We start from the raw sequence: 17,239 nt of genomic DNA, 5'->3' as shown, positions 1-17,239 counted from the left end.
ATGTGGCATGCCTCTTTTATCAAGAAACACTGGCTCCTTACAATTCTACATTTAACATCAACGATAGACAAATAGGAACACCAATTTCCAGCACAATCCTTTTCAATTTCTTCACCAATCCTTCACATTTTCCACATTGTTCAAATGCAATGGAAAAGGAAAGTAGAAAAAAGTAATAAAAAAATAAGAAGGAAAGGGAACCAAGTTATACATTTCGTCATTTCCCATCCGAAACCTAAAAGCATATCCTAATCTCGTGCATAAAATAACCATACCAATAAAGTAGCTCAAACTCCTTTTGCAAGTAACCAGCACAATAGTATAAAAAACCGTCAAAACAAAAGGGAAAATACACACCATCTATCAATTCGTCCGCCATCAATAATCAATCAACTACCTCTCTTCCCCTCGAATCTCGCTTTTCGCCGCCTCTTAAACGCGCCATTTCTGAAAGTTTGACCTTTGTACTTTGTTCAAAAACTCGAAAAATAAGCGAAGATTTTTCGCTCATATCGATGCAGCTTATTTGTTGAAAGGTTCTACTGTAGGTTTTTGAGAAATTAATGGCTGTTGCGAAACGTGTGTTTCAATTAGGTGCTAATTGTGGGATTAGATTGTCCAAATCTGGAGGGATTGATGCATCTAAAGTTTGTTCTGGTGGTTTGTTGATAGATAGGTCACAATCGAACGGTTTTGGTTCTGTTAATTTTTACAGTTCGGTATCATCGTATAAATCGTCTGCTAACAAGTTTGATTATAGGCAGATCTCGCAACTCGCTAAACCTAATGGCAAGCGTGCTTTCCTCGTCGATACTTTAGCTCTGGTAATTTTTATTTCTTCATTTAATTATTATTATTATTATTATTATTATTATTATTATTATTATTATTATTATTATTATTATTATTATTATTATTTGTTGTTGTATTGGAAATGAAATGATTCCAAATGATCCCGAACTAATTAGAGGCAGATTCAGGATTTGAACTTTATGGTTTCCAGTTTGAAATTCTATCATAGTCGATTTGATTTAATGGGTTTGAAATCTGTTAATTGTACTTACCTAGGGTTTGAGCTAGAGCTATTAGGGTTAGATGAACCCCTATGTTGCACACTACATCCATCCCTGACTAATTTAGGTTTGAGGTGTTGTTGAATATTTATTTGTAATTTGTTGCGTCCAAATCCGAGGGACTCATAAAGGAGATGGATAACACCTTGCTTTCCCCTTGCATTCAGATTGAGGAGGGGAAAACTGTATTTTTTTTCGTCTCCAATTAGTTGTCTCTAGCTTCCTATTTAGATTCTTTATCATTTCCCGTGTTGCCGGGAGGATTCTGATCACCGATTGGTTGAAAATAAGGTGAAACCAAGGGTGTGTTTGGTTTGAAGGAAAATGTTTTCCTGGAAAATAGGTTTTCTTTCTTATTTTTTGGTGTTTGGTAAGTAAGCAGAAAATGTTATCCTAAGAGCATTTATATATAAACTATGCGACCCTATGGAGAGTTGGGGGATGGGTTGGAGGGGTGGGTTTGGGAGTTGTTGGGTGTGCGGGCGAAGAGGGGTTCAAGGGGTGAGGGAGGTGGAGGTTGGGCGAGTTACCTCCCCACCAGGGAAGTTAAAGTTATTTTCCTGATCTTTGAGGAACTTGTTTTCCTATAGAAAATGTTTGACCAACCAAAACATGAAAAAGTTAGAATACACCAATGAAAAAATTGTTTGTCTTGGGGACCTTAAACCAATGAGAAAAGTTGTTTTCATTCCCAAAACCAACTCAAAAACCAATTCTTCAAAAGAAAAAATCCTCATAAGTTTCATCACTGTTCGTCTTTAAACTTACATCGGTGCCTAGGCCTACTGAAACCTTGCAGATCGTAGCACAATATCACAAATGATGATGCCCATCAAGCCCAATAAAGAAATTAAGTGCCTATGGTATAACAGACTTGGGATTGGGGCATTTTTTGTTTTTGTTTTTTGTTTTTTTGGTAGGTGGAATCGGGGGATTCTCTGTATGGCCCGTGCAGAAATTTGATTTTTTTTCCCAATTGTCTAAGCAGTACTGTTTCTCTCCAAAAGAGGAATGCTTTATCTTCGAATATGACCCAAGTTTGGTCTTGATCAATTTCAGATCGTTTCAAGTTTTCTTGTCCTTACTAAAACCAATACTTTCAAAATCAAAACCAAAACCAAATCCAAATGCCACTAAACTTATGGTTCCTTATCAGCAAAAAAAAAAGCCACTAAACTTATGGTTAAATATTTGTCTTTGAGTTTTTCAAAACTGCTTTCTATCTGTTTTACTCATTAAAAAAAATCTATCCGTTTTGTGGTGAACTAGTACACTTTGCGATGTTGGAGACTTCTTTGGTTTGTATTTGTCATTGTTGATATGAAATATGGATATTTAGAGATTTGGTGTGCTGACAGGTCCGGAGTTTAGAAGCACAAGGTGTACCATCAAAGCAGGCAGAGGCAATAACATCTGCTATCACTGAGGTTTTGAATGACAGCTTGGAAAATGTAGCTCATTCTTTTGTTTCACGAGCTGAAATGCAGAAAGTAAGACTCTACACAAACTCTTTTGTTGTTATAAAATTGCACATGTGCATTATGTTGAAAATGCCTTCTGTGTGCTTTTGGCTTTGTAGTCTGAGATGGTTCAAGACGGCAACCTTTCCAAGTTCAAGTCTGAAGTACAAAGCTCACAGGTACATAATTGTCATGAAGCTATATTAGTTCATTGTTCTGTATGCCGGTATTTTAAAGAAGTCTTCAGCTATGTTATTTATTTATTTAGGTATTCTCTTTGTGTTATGCTAGAGGGCTATGTATTTTTTTCTGTTTGCAAAATATTAACTTTCGACAAGTCAAATCTGCTTTAGGTGATTTTCTTCTGCCTAGAGAGTAAGCTAACTTTGTTCACTGGTCTAGGGATTATAACACTAAGATATTTATGCTTATACGTACGTAGTCATGCAACATATTTGGCAACGGGGTACCTTTTTCATTCTCAAAAAAAAGTCCTGCAACATATTAACGCTGTTGTTAAGACCTATGTTGCTCAGCCATCTTCCGGTGCTTTGACTCATTCACGAGTTTATAGATGGAGAAGTGATGATGCGTACCATAGATTTTTCTTAGTTGATGTTAGGTTGATTCTAACTGTTTGGTTGTTAAATTCAGTAGGAAAAGCATTTGATTATTGTGAGCTGTGAAAGAGTATCAAATGGAACTCAAGTTGAACTCTTGAAATTTAACTGCGAAAAGAGAAAAAGGGAAAGAATTAAAAGGAAAAACAAAGAAAAATAATATGGAAGTGATGTCAGCAGTGCATGGTGCAATAAACATGGCATGGAGGAGGAGAGGAGAAGCTATGTGTTTTTAGTGTCGTCATATGGTGGTTTGACAGACCAATCTAAATTACTGAATCCTTGATATATGCATCAAGTAACTAGTGTAGTTGCGACTTAGCTGAATTTATGGTTCTCTTATCATTTCTTGCAGCAATTATAGTTCATGAAGATTTTGTACTTTAATCTTCCACCTAATTACGGCAGCTCTTTAACAGTGTTATCAAAGGAAAAAAGCACAAAAAGCTCTAAGGTCCGTTGGGGCTTTAAAGCGCAAAGTGCAAATATGAAAAAAGGCACAAGGGAGAAAAAATTACAAGTGTGTATATGTAGTCCAATACTGATAATTATATGCATGAATAGCAAATATATGGACAAAGAAATTGAAAACAATTATGATAAAGTGAAATATCAGTTGTTTCGTGTCACCTCTTTAGGATTATACACGTTGTCAAGGAAAAGTATGCCTTAGAGCCTTGATGACAACACTGAAGCGCCCGCGAGGCGAAACACTCAACATGTTTTGGGCCTCGCTTCAGGGCTTAAGTGCGCCTTTGACAACACTGCTCTTTAACCCATTGATCCAAATTAGTAAAAGCTTACCTGTAACTTCTAAGAACACGCCGTATGTGTATATCTTAACCAGTTTGTTTCTTGATCTATGATATGGGCCATAATAATTCTTCACATCAGCTCCATTCAAAAATAAAAACTAAAAATTTCCCCACGCTCTTTCTCAAAAAAAATTCCACACATTCTTCTGGTTAGAGAGACGGCGATCTCTTCCAATTTTGACATTTGTAAGTTGAAATGCTTGCAAATATCCATCTTCAAGGGGCATTTAAATTGAGGGGTTGATAACCTTGTCTTAGGGTAAGAAGTATTCTTATGGTATTCACCAAATTCCTTGTTAGATAGAGTTTGTCCTAGAAGTTGAATGAAAATGGACATACTTCTCAATTTTCCACGTCTAGGCATGAATCATGCAAATGTTTTGTTCTTAAATTTCAGCTCTTTAATTGTCCCCATGTCCATAAGTAAAATTCCATAAGGAGTAAGAGACTGTAACTTAAAATAGACTCTGCAGGTCTATTTTGACGATTTCTGGAAGAAGCTTAAATGCACTATATTCCATAACATCCTACAAATTTGCAACTTCTGGTATAAAAAGCCTAAACTCTATCTTCAGACATCATTCTTCTTTTGCTTGGAAGAGGTTATCCGGTCATTCAAGAGTCTATACAAAGTCAACCAGATTCATATGTGTACTTGGAAATGGAAACACCAAATCAGATGAAGAGCCTATATTACGGATCAACTATGGTATGGGACAAGATATGATCCTAACCCGGTTATATGAAGAAGCAATGACTAAGTAGGAAAAAAACGATGAACTAAAAATGGCAAATCAAAAGAAAAAGTTGGGTCAGCTGGGTCTTTGTTGTAATTATTACTTTATCAAGCAAGTATCAAAATTAAAAGTAGTTGGTTTTGAAGGGAACTTTGGCTCAGCGCTGATGGCTGTATATATCCCTTAGTGAAGAGGATTCACATCTTCAATGTTTTGAGAGATCAAAAGGGTTAGAACCAAAAACTTCTAGTTGGGCAACCACAAATAAGAATGACATAAGTATTTAGGAGTCGTTTGGTTCAATCCTGCTAGTGCAAGGTTATCCCATGGGATTATAATCCCACCTCCTATATGGGAAAGCTAATCCCAAGGTTTTGGTATAAGTTTTATCCTGATTTGAGTTAATATGTACAACCAAATGCTGGATAAGATTATCCCAAATTTTATATTGGGATACCACCCCCCACCCCCACCCCACCACCCCCCCACACACAATCCTTCTAACCACACCCTTAGAATTTTGATTTGTCAGAGAAGTCGGATTTATGCCTGATTAGCCAAGACAACTTCTTCAAAAATATTGCGGGAGTCCTTTTTTTTCTCTCCCTATGTTAACCAGGGAAGCATCATTAAGGAGCAATCAACTTATATCTAATTCAGGATATTGCAAAACATCTACACTAATAATACAAAACTTCTTGAAAGTGAGATAAGTGTTATTGATGGCATATATGGCAATTATGGTGGCTTGAATGAAAGTTCAGCCTTGCCTGTATGACCAAATTGTGGACAGCATAGTATGAGAAGGATATGAGAACATATGTCAATTTGCATTCCCTTTTGCATGGATCTAACAATTCTGAAAATTTCCTTAACATTGGGTGCTCAAGGAGCAAAAGAAGGTGACATAATTCAAAGCGGTACGGAGTGTAGGTGTTTATCTATTGGCTTTTTTAGAAAACATTAACAGTAAACTCCTCCCAAACGAAATAGTGTGAACATCTTTCTCATTGCTGTATCTGAAAATAGTTCTATTTTCTCGAGGGCAGTGCTACTACATTATATATATATATATATATATATATCGTCAAAAGCTAAACCGAACTTGTTTCTTAGTATGTTGGACAGTGATATTGCAATATAGTTGTACTAATATATGTTCATGATATATGTTTTTGTTCTACCCCTTGACGAGGATTGATTTGAATTTACATATGGAATTCGTAGGTGTCTCAATTAAATATTCTTCATTACAGGAACATCATTTTTCTCTGTTGCAACGTGAGACTGAAAAGCTTCGGAACGACATTGAAAAAATGCGCAGTGAACTGAGGTACAACTGATTGCGGAAAAATTGATTTTTTACTTTTATGTTGCAGATTTTTAACCATTCTTACTTTTTTCGTCTAGGTATGAGATTGACAAGCTTACTGCCGGCCAACGTTTGGACTTAAATCTTGAAAGAGGGTAAGGCTTGAAAAGTCCTTACCTACTAGTGAATAATTAGACTGTTCATTTTTCAACTCCCTGGTGATTGGTTGCGGTCATTTTAAATTGTGTAGACGCATTCGTGATGAGCTTGCCAATCAGAATGCAGAAACTACAAATCTTACAAATAAGCTTGATCGGGTAAGTGTTTGCTCTTGTGTGTAAAAGATGTGAGATGAGTGTAAACCTTCTTTGAACTCACTATATCTTGTGAATACTTTTTTTTTCTTTTCATCCGTGAATAGGAAATTCATGCATTGAGGGCACAACTCGAAGCTGCAAAATATGAAGTGATCAAATACTGTATAGGTACTCTTGTCTCTATCTCGGCTGTTGGTCTTGCTGTGTTACGGTTATACACCTGAGATATTCCAGAAGATATTTGTTGTTAATTCTTAAATGAGCTCGGGTGCTCAGATATTGATAGTTATTCCTTTGGAAGCTTGAATAGAGATCAACCACATTGTTAAACCGCTGTAATACTCACAATTTGGTAGATAGGTTAACAATTGTATTCATTTTCTTTCAAGCTTGTTCATTTGTTCAGATTTAAGGAGGTTGCCACATTTTTGCTATGGCAATATTTCAAATTTGGGAGGTTGATATAGTCATTTGTTAATACACCTTCTGCTGCCATTATTATCTTCATAATAAGAAGAGTTTTGACCAAATCTTAAACATGTCAAAGAAGTAATGAACCAAACTTTTATTCGCCGGCAGTTTATGGTTTAACATGCTTTGTATAAGTTTATTGGCAATGTATTACCTCTAATTGTTCAGGTTAACAACATGTGTGTAGTAGATACTGATTTCTAGTTGATTTTGAATAACTATCTAACACCGCATAACATGCTCTTTGGTCTGCCTAACTCAAAAGATATATGGACCACAGGCGGAGTCGTATTAGGTGATGTTATCATTGTATTCATCTCAAACAAGGAAATATCTGATGGAAATTAACAGAACGTTTTGGAATAGAATTTTTCTTTTTTCTGCTCTGAAATCACTTAGGCGGTCTATGATTTCGTTAGGATCGTTCATGTTGTAACAAAAAAAAGATCTTGGTAATAACAAATAATCACTTAGGCAATCATAATAAATACATGAGCAATGATCAATTTCTAGATTACAAGTAAGTGATTTATGATTTCAACAATATTTCCCATTTTATAAGAAAAATGATGATGGTAATAACAAATAAGTGATCAATTGGAGGTCATTTAGGTGATCATAAATAATACATGGGCACTTTATAAAAAAATAATCCTAGTAATAATTAATAGACGATCAACTGGAGGCGGTCATAAATAATGCATGAGCGATTTCTAGATAACACATAGGCGATCAATAATTCTTTTTAAGATCTCACACTTTATAAGGAAACAATTCTGGTAATAACTAATAAGCAATCAACCAGAGATCAATAATACATAGGAGCACATACGCAATTTATGATTTCACTAGAATCTCCCACTGTATAAAAAAAAAAATTACTGATTATGCGATCAACCAAAGATCTCCTTGGAAACCAAAAAAAGGAATAGGGCAGGCTTTCCCGAGAGCACGGAAGTTTGGCTAGGTTTTCTTCCTTTAGTAGAAGGATTTCCACAGTACAATATTTAACCAAACAAGAATGAAGCAAAAAGGAATTAACTGCCACCTCCAAATTGGAAGTATTGATTGCTTCAGTTTGAGGTAATTTTCGGGCACGCTATTCAGTTGTCCGTTTATCTTTCCAATGAGTGTTAAAATGCATGGATTTATCACCAAGTGAACAGACAATTGAAATATGTATTACGTATAAGGTAGCGTATTAATATTTACTTTTGCAGCTTGCTAACAAAGGCATGCCACAAGATTCTAAACAAGTATAAATAGGCGTTTTCCATATATTAGTTATTACTATCACTAACTAACATAGTCACAGACACCATAAGGCAAGCTGCAGCTATCACATACTCGGCCAAGAGCTTGCGCCATTTTCTTTGACCAAACTCTCTTCTAATATCAATCCTGCACAAAGAATGAAGAAAATATAACACAAATACCTATTTCCCCAAATGCGACTACCCTATGACGAGCATAACAGAATGATGTGGTCTTAAGTTTTTTCTCGGAGTGAATTACCCGAGCTTAGGTGGATATAATTTGATCGAGTTAGACACAATCTAACATAGAGGACATAACCGCCTGGTTAAAATATGAAGCTCATTACTCCGTTAAGGTGTAAAAGACTAGCAAAATACTTTATAACATGATCCAGACGCTTATTAATAGAACAAGGCTAGATAGTGTGATCTTTAAAAGCGTAGGTGCATACAACAACGACAACAATAATACTTCAATCCCAAACAAGTTGGTAAAAATCAAGATGCATAATAGGAACAATTCTGTATCATGTGAGAATGGCATGCATTTAAATAATTGGCATTTTGACCAGGATGTTGTTACTATAATATTTACACAGGGACAGCTGCAACATGATGGTATTCGACTTAGAGCATAAATTTATGTGCAAAAATCCACTAGATATTCAATGCTAATGACCTTAAGGTTGAATATATAGAATTTAAATCTCGGATTTGCTTCTGCACTTACACATGGTCTAAGGCCGGTTTCCAGATTGGTATGCACTAAGGATAGCTATTATGACAACAAGGACAACAACCTGCAATATATTTCAGAGGATAAGAAAATCGCGAATGCATCTAGAGAAATCGTGTCTAAAGCATGAATAGAACATTCGCAAAAAAACTAACCAAAGCTGAATTGTAATTAGGTCTGCTCTGGATTACGAAAGATTTCCTGGTAATAGACAGGTGCATTAGCTGATATTCACAGAAAATCCATAAGAATATTCGGATAGGTAACATACCTTTTGTTCAAGGTTCCAGAGTCTTTGCAAGTTCTCAAAATTGTTTCAAGCCTTCTTAAAGTTTTTGCTGCATTTGGATCTTTATACTCCACCTAAAACAGTCAACCACGCGTGAAGTTGTTTTACTTGTACAAGTTTTCACTAAGAAATGAAACTTTGACAGATAGCGGAGAACCAAAAGGATATGAAGAAATATGAACAAATAGCTAGACAAGCACACAACATAGTAAAGGGAAGCCCAGTGCACTAAGGTTCCGCCATGCGCGAGGCCCCGGGAAGGGCCGGACCACAGGAGTCTATTATACGCAGCCTTACCCTGCATTTTTGCTAGAGGCTGTTTCCATGGCTCAAACCCGTGACCTCCCGGTCATATGGCAGCAACTTTACCAGTTACGCCAAGGTTCCCCTTCAAGCACACATCACAGTATTATGTCGAAAAATAACAATGTGACCCTCAAAATGAGCACATTATAACTGAGAAAATAAGCTACTTTGGTAAATAAGAAAGTATCGTGCCTTGGATTTGAGAATACAAGAGAAGTCGTAGAAAGCACCATATACATCTGCCATGTTCCTGGTCCGGTCAATAACCTTAGCAGTGAGACCTACAAAGAAGAAACCAAGCATCTTAATAACTGCAAGTATGATGGTAAGCAGAAGATAAAAAAGAATTATTTAGTTGATGCTTATAAATTAAAGTAAATAAAACTTGGTATCAGCTAAATAACATACTGTACACAATTGTTAATCTGTAAATATAGGCAGACATACAAACACATAAAAGAAAGCATGTTAACAAAGTTAAATGAGAGAGAGGCAAGAAAAGTTGAACCTCATATTTCTCATACTTCTTACCGCGTCTCATTTTTACAACTCCTCTGAAAACTTCTATGTTGTTGTAGCACTTTGCTAATGTCCCAATTGCCATGACCTGGTAACATAAGAAAATACCAAGGCAATGCACATTTTAAGAAGGATATTTGACAAGTTAATAATGCGAAAGTAGCAAAAACATACTAAGATGTCTGGGCACAATGAAAAGTAAATTCACAAAAACACCTATATGCACAACAAATCAATACACTCTGCTACTTATTTTATTTATTTGTTCTAGCCGTGGAAACAGCCTCTTGCAGAAATGCAAGCTATGGCTACGTACAATAGACCATTATGGTCCGGCCCTTCCCTGGACCCCGCGCATAGCGAGAGCTTAGTGCACCAGGCAACAACACTAATACCGTGGCTAATGAAAGATGGACGGGTGTGTTCATCAAAATAAGACAACAAGAAAGTCCTTGATCAATCAAGAATAATGAAAATAAAAATATCAAATAAAAGTAAAGCTTCTGTGAATTTCCAACAGTTTCCTTTTGACTTTTGTCAACAGATTACCAATCACAGATGCAAAATTCCATTGTGAGAAACACAAGCTTTTTGACAAAGCTCTTCAAAAGGAAAGAACAAGAGATAAAAGTAAAAAAGAAAAGACCTGTGGAATAGCACAGAATCGAAAGATAGCAGGATCTCGCAGTGTGGACATGTAAGTCAAAGAATCTTCTACATGTGATAAAGCGTTAGTGACCATCTCATTCAGACATTGCACAGCCTTTACAGAGTTTTCCTCACACTTCAACTCCTGAGGCACATCGACAAACACTCGCGGTGAAAAGTCAACAAACCCCACATTTGAACAAACAACAGTGCCTTCTATGATGTATTCATGTAATTCAGTATCATGAATTTGATTAAAAATGGCAGGAAAATATGAGATAGTAAATGTGTAGTTAAAGAGTTGAAGAAAAATACCTCGAGCTTGTTAACGTATTTACTCCAAATCTGACGAGGCCAAAACATGCGACACTTAGGTACTTCATTTATGTCCTCCAGATAATCTCTAATGATATTTGTTTTCTGCAGTACATTGCAAACATTTCTGTTACTGCAAAAAACATTCAAATATGGTCACGGGTGGCCAGTGGCGGAGCCATCCGCCACTCATTAGCAAGGGGAGTCAATTGACACCCCTTTGTCAAAAAATTACACTGCGTAGATAGGTTAATTTTTATATTTTTATGTATATATATTATATGTTGACTCCCCTTGATTTCTTCGCATGCTTACTTATTTATATTTTGACTCCCACTGCGGGTGGCTGCCACACATGTTAAGATCAATACCTGAAGAAATAAACCCATGGAATTGGAGAGAGAATCTGAAACCAAATCTTCTTTCCCAGAGGCGCGGAAAAGTTTTGATAAGCCTAATCCAACGAGCCCGGCTACATAGTGACAATATTCAGCATAATCATCAATTGTTTCCACCTTTGAAGATTGTTCCAGAAACATGGAACCATTGATCAGTGAAGCTTGCAGGAAAAAGCTTGGAACTCATAATCAGGCTATTACTCTGTGCATTTGTTACCTTATCTATGCCTAGAAGATGAAATTAATTAAAAAGGCTAACAAGATTTCTGTCCCAATCAAGCAAAATCCATGCTTTGCGTGTCACTAGTCCTCCCCCCCCCCCCCTATTTCCCTTTTCAAGCTGATACAAAAAAATGATAGCATCAAGTATTTTTTAAAGAGGATTTGATTCCAGGCCAACAGTATTTGATATCAGGGACCAACAATCTCTCATAAAAAATGATAAGAAATATAGTAGTGAAAAATATACTAAATTGCCAATCGCAGAAACACTAGTACTGTCAATTGGTATATTGACATTGAAGTGATTTAACACCACATTCATATTTTGTAAACGGTAGTCGAGATAGCAAATGGCTCTATGAAAAGGAATTGCATGAGACAGGAACGCTTGAGAGGTCAAGCCGATCCATACTAATACAATATAAAAACAAGTATAAAGCTCATAACTTTGACTGCCAGACAGTTTGATCCTCTTGTTTATACGTAGTACTTATTGCATACCTCCTTGCATATAAACTTTGCCATTCCAGCACCCATCCTCATGGTAATGTCCTCAATTGCCTCCTTGTAACTGCAACATTATGAGAACATAATGCTCATTCATAAACTACTCACAAACATTGCTATCGGCAGCACATACCAAAAAAATTGTAGAATGATAGTATTTCAGATTCAAAGTAAAGATCCTGAGATCACATAACAAATACTATATCATATGGTGATATGGATATGAAGTCATGCTTAAAACTTCAATCTTTCCCTTCCAAAAACGGTCGATCCGTAGAGGAACAAAAACCACATGTTTTATAGACTGTTTGAATATTGACGGAATATCAATGTGGCAGACGTAAATATTCATTAAGCATGGTTGGTAATTAATCATAGCAAAGAGGAAATCCACTGGGAAGAGAATATTGGAACTGGAGATCAGAGCCTAGAAAAATCTCTAAGTACAACTAGTATAAACTGTAGGCTGATAATATTAATGCTTTTTAATGGGAGAGACCTAGGTGTTAAGCAGTTAAGGAGCTCCTGCTGTGTATACCTCAAATATCTAAAATCAGGATCATCAGCTGATCACCTAAATAATTAACATACATGGTAATATTTCATTTGTAGAGAGCTCACCAAAATATTTTATAAATGAGTGCGCTCTCAATAGAAAAGCATGTTAATATTTATAAAGGCAGCCCTTATTAGTATGAACTCACTGTTTCCCTAGCTCCAGAAAAGCAGTTGAAACATGATGGAACTGATCCATAAGAACCTTGTAGTCCTTTGTACCACCTAACATATGAGAATTGGGATTAAGAAACCAGTCTACAATACTTGAAACTATAATTTGAAAAAAAAAAAAAATCACGATCACGGTGAGATCATAGAGGGGAACAAAAAGAAAGAGAAGCCTATATTTAGAGAAGAAAAATGGCATTCACTATCATAAGCATGGCAATGGAAGTTGACCACTTATATTCAGTAGACTTACATGAAAAATGCCATTCACGATCATAAACATGGCGATGGAATGACATCAATATAGGTGCTTTCACCTCTGTGGCTACACTCGTATCGTCCTCTGTCCAGAATAAGAACACCAAAATGTGAATAACTAATATGACTCCAAGAAAATGAGTGCAGCAACCTTAGATTTTAATCAAGATCAAAGGTATAAACTACCTGATCATGGTATAAAAAGATAGAATTAATAAAAGCAACAGTCCATGGCTAATGGTAATTAATCAACATAATAAAAAACCTACCCAAATAACCAATACCACAGTACTATTTGGACAGTTCCACAATACTAATAGCCAAATGTTTGTGCGATTAGATGTCAGTCTTCTGGTATTAACCCAGACTGACATTTATATGAACCTTGTTGCACATGCGAGAATCAGCTGCATTTTCTATGATTGCACTTAAATGTGTTACCAACTAGAGATCTAGTTATCTGCATTCAAGACTCATATATCACCTCAGATACAGTAATTGAACATACCGACAGTGTCAAGAGCTCGAAGAACCAAATAGAAAATGCATACCTGCAAAGATAGACAGAAGTTACGAGAAATCAACCTTCACAACAAGAGCAATAAGATCATAGCAATCTATATACTTTTCTAGACCAATCAATGAAACAATTGAAAAACCTGGAGCTTCGTTACCAATAAACTAAGAAAAAGCAGGAAAATATTTCTTTCCTAATCAAGCAAAAATCCAAATCTTTAAACTGAAGAGTTGTTTCTTGACTGTACATGTGGTAGAGAAAGATATGATTTCTGTTTCTCCATCAATCATCATACAACATTCTCCTTGTCGCAAAATTCAAACGATGTGAAGTTTGATTAACATTTCATTGAGATGAGAAAAACTGCGTTTATTCAAATTGATTCTCAATAAGGGAGAATGTCAAATAAGTTGAAATGGAGAGAGTGGTATGATATAAGCAATCTACATCTTTAAAAATGAATCCAAAAGATAAAAGCAAAAGATAAATTCAACAAACCAAGCACACAAAAAAGGGGGAAGGAATCAGCAACAAGCTGGTGCACAAATGCCATACATATACTAAAAATTGATTTTGGCAGAGGATCTTCTTTTCTGCAGATTTCTTTTACTATTTGTTTGTTCGTTTGATTCGATTATTCTATCTCTGTATCACTTTATCACCTATCTCACTGTTGTTCCAATTGTTATTTCTTTTCCTTATTTCTTTCTTTGAGCCGATGGTCTATTAAAAACAACCTCTCTACCTTTACAATGTGGGATTACACTAGATTTATTGTTGTTGTTGTTGCAGAGGATTTTAAGGGGGGGGAAAAGCTCCACCAATGTGAGTTTCACATAGCCGATTCCAAATCCAAATACATTACAAAAATAACTTAACTTGACGTCCACAACAACAACAAACTTGTGTATTCCCACAAGTGGGGTCTGGGAAGGGTTGTATGTACGCAGCCTTACCCCTATCCTGGACGGACAGAGATGTTATTTCCGAAAGAACTTAACTTGACTAAATAGTCATAATATCATAAATCCGCTGGATGGTAAAATGAGCGGAGTACATAGTATAATTATATAACAGATTTCAACTAGTAATTTAGGATTAATTATAAGGGTGGGTTGATTAAATTTAGGGACGAAAAAACAAAAACTTACAGCATCGCGAAGTTCCACGGGAAGCTGTTGAATGACGAGAGAAAAGCTACGAGAGACCTTGCGAAGCATTATGTAACAGAAGGCCCAATGTGGCTGAGGAGGGATCTGTTTCTCTGCATATCGCGCCGCTAACTTCAGTTTCATCAATGGATAAATATCCTCAGGATTCCTCAGCATTGCACCTAAACTCCCCATTATTATTATTATTATTATTATTATTAATCAATCTGCTATAAATTCAATAGTATTTGATCAATTTGTGTACCAACATTGTTTGTCTGATGAGGATTGATAACTATTTGTTCGTTTGGCAGTTAAGGACTAGTGTTTCGCACCATCTTAGTACGTATTGTTTTTCTGTGTCTTTTTTCCTTTCTTTTTTTTCCATATATAGCACTATGTTTAACTTATACTCCCTCCATTTCATAGTATGTGAACGTGTTAGATTGGATATTAAAGTTTAGGATTATTGTTTTAACCGATATCAGAAAAGCCATTAAATTTTTGTGACTTTGAGATCATATCATTAAGGATAAAATGATAAATTTGAAGATAAATTATTTTTACATATATAAAAAAGTATATATCATTTTTTTATACTAACAAATTAAAAAAAAAACATATTACGTAAAATAGATCAGAATATACACTTATAGTGCAAAAAATATTATCTAAGTAATTTTAAGTTATTATAGAATGTCACATGTGTTTTTTGATAACTAATTTTACTTATTTATGTGACATAGGAGATTAGGAGTAATTATACACTTTTTGGACCATAAAAAAACTATTATACACTTTGAGAAGTTAAAAATTAAAAAGTTAAAAGAAAGAATGGATTGTCCAACTAAGCAAGACCGTCGGAATTTGGATATATTGTGACTTCTTTTATTACAGGACTCTCTTTCGTGGTGCTGCTTGAATTGATAGAATGAAACGTTGTAAAAAAAGCAAAAAACAAAAAAAACAAAAAAAAAAACTATGAATTTTGTTTTCATTGAAAATCCTGATTGTAAGCAAGTCAAGGGCACCTAGAAGTCAATTGATACATGATGTAATCAAGAAAAAGAGAAAAGAATCACCTACCTTGTTTCTTTCTTTGTGTAAATTTGATCCTTTAATTTTCCCATTTTCTTATGGCTTGTAATTAATATATGTATACATATTGACTTCATACAAATTTATCTCTGAGCTTATGGTCAAATTCCTTTTACACATTACTTCGTTCGAGTGTGTTTAAGAACCTTTTTAATTGATTTTGTTTTTCCTCCAAAATTCGCCAATACAATAACAACAACAGAAAACCCAATATATTCTTACAAGTGCGGTCAGAGAGGTTAATGTATACACAGACTTTATTCCTACCATGTGAAGGTAGAGAGACTATTTCCGATAGACCCTCGACTCAGCAAAAGCATAGCCACAACATTGTTGAAAAGAAATATAGTAATAAATACAGTAATGGAAAAAAGTAAAAGCAGTAACAACAATAAGATAATTGTCACGATCACATTCCCCCCCCCCCCCCCGGTAGGACGTCGTGATGGCACCTAATCTCCAACACTAGGTAAGCCTAACAATTTGCGGAATAAATGAACAATAAATTGAACTCCAATCTCTACGCATGATATATAAATATAAAAACTGCAAATTCATTATTTACAAACTCCCAAAACCCGGTGGAAACAAGTCACAAGCTTCTAAGAGCAAATACTAAGTGTCTCTGTACATTAGAGTCTAAAGAAAGATAAGAAATATAACATAGTAAGGATAGATGAGGACTCTGAGGTCTGCGGACACTGGCAGATATACCTAGAAGTCTCCACGCACGGTCCGGCTCGCTGGTATCTGGTCTGGTGGGAAGAACCTGGATCTGCACAAGAAGATGTGCAGAGTGTAGTATGAGTACACCACAACGGTACCCAATAAGTGCCAAGCCTAACCTCGGTAGAGTAGTGACGAGGTCAAGTCAGGGCCCTACTAGTTTAAAAGAAAAGTAAGGCAGATGACATAATAATATTCTGAAATGATTGAGAATTTAAACAATAAGAAGTTTCAGAAAATATCAGCACAATAAATAGAGGTACACATCAGGGGCACTCCCGAGGTACCGCCTCGTAGTCCCAAATATAAAGATGCAGTACAGGGGAATCTCCAGAGGAACCGCCTCGTAGTCCCAAAGTAAATATGCAGTACAGGGAGATCTCCCGAGTAAACGCCTCATAATCCCAAAGCAAATATGCAGTACATGGAGATCTCCCGAGGAATCGCCTTGTAGTCCCAAAGTAAATATGCAGTACATGGGGATCACCCGAGGAATCGCCTCGTAGTCCCAAAGTAAATATGTAGCATGTAATCAAAGAGAAATATAATTTTTCACCAAGAATCTTATAGTTAAAGATTTAATTCAAATAAAAAAAAAGCAGGTAATTCAGCTAAGCGTGTTGCACAACATGCAAGTAAGAGTTAAGGCACGTAGACATGCGATGCTAGACTAAACATGATCACTACATATGCTAAGGTAATTCAGTTAATGTATTTTAAAAGAAGCCAACTAAGTTAATGTATTTTAAAAGATGACAAATC

The 17,239-nt window shown here is 35.7% G+C and overlaps 2 protein-coding genes across 3 annotated transcripts; one reads left to right on the top strand and one right to left on the bottom strand.

The window, feature by feature from the left end:
- Positions 1-242: 242 nt before the first annotated feature.
- Positions 243-6,838, top strand: LOC107759372 (protein FMP32, mitochondrial). The gene is made up of 7 exons (XM_016577302.2): positions 243-824; positions 2,432-2,563; positions 2,653-2,712; positions 5,962-6,038; positions 6,116-6,172; positions 6,268-6,334; positions 6,439-6,838. Exons 1-7 carry the CDS (start codon positions 564-566, stop codon positions 6,556-6,558), a joined length of 774 nt encoding a protein of 257 aa, XP_016432788.1. The 5' UTR covers positions 243-563; the 3' UTR covers positions 6,559-6,838.
- Positions 6,839-7,936: 1,098 nt separating this feature from the next.
- On the bottom strand, positions 7,937-15,013 carry LOC107759374 (squalene synthase-like). 2 transcript variants are annotated; one of them, XM_016577304.2, is made up of 14 exons: positions 14,654-15,013; positions 13,494-13,536; positions 12,981-13,070; positions 12,706-12,781; positions 11,996-12,065; positions 11,246-11,389; positions 10,875-10,979; positions 10,558-10,704; positions 9,924-9,999; positions 9,585-9,673; positions 9,069-9,160; positions 8,953-8,998; positions 8,792-8,861; positions 7,937-8,206 (listed from the first exon to the last, which is right to left on the bottom strand). In XM_016577304.2, exons 1-13 carry the CDS (start codon positions 14,846-14,848, stop codon positions 8,799-8,801), a joined length of 1,236 nt encoding a protein of 411 aa, XP_016432790.1. In that variant the 5' UTR covers positions 14,849-15,013; the 3' UTR covers positions 7,937-8,206; positions 8,792-8,798. The 2 variants fall into 2 exon arrangements, with proteins under 2 accessions (XP_016432790.1, XP_016432791.1); XM_016577305.2 differs by lacking the exon at positions 10,558-10,704 and having other exon boundaries at positions 8,071-8,206.
- Positions 15,014-17,239: the final 2,226 nt, after the last annotated feature.

Source organism: Nicotiana tabacum, chromosome 24 (assembly GCF_000715075.1).
Source record: "Nicotiana tabacum cultivar K326 chromosome 24, ASM71507v2, whole genome shotgun sequence".
NCBI classification, from domain to species: Eukaryota; Viridiplantae; Streptophyta; class Magnoliopsida; order Solanales; family Solanaceae; genus Nicotiana; species Nicotiana tabacum.
This window is presented reverse-complemented; position numbering and strand designations above follow the sequence as displayed.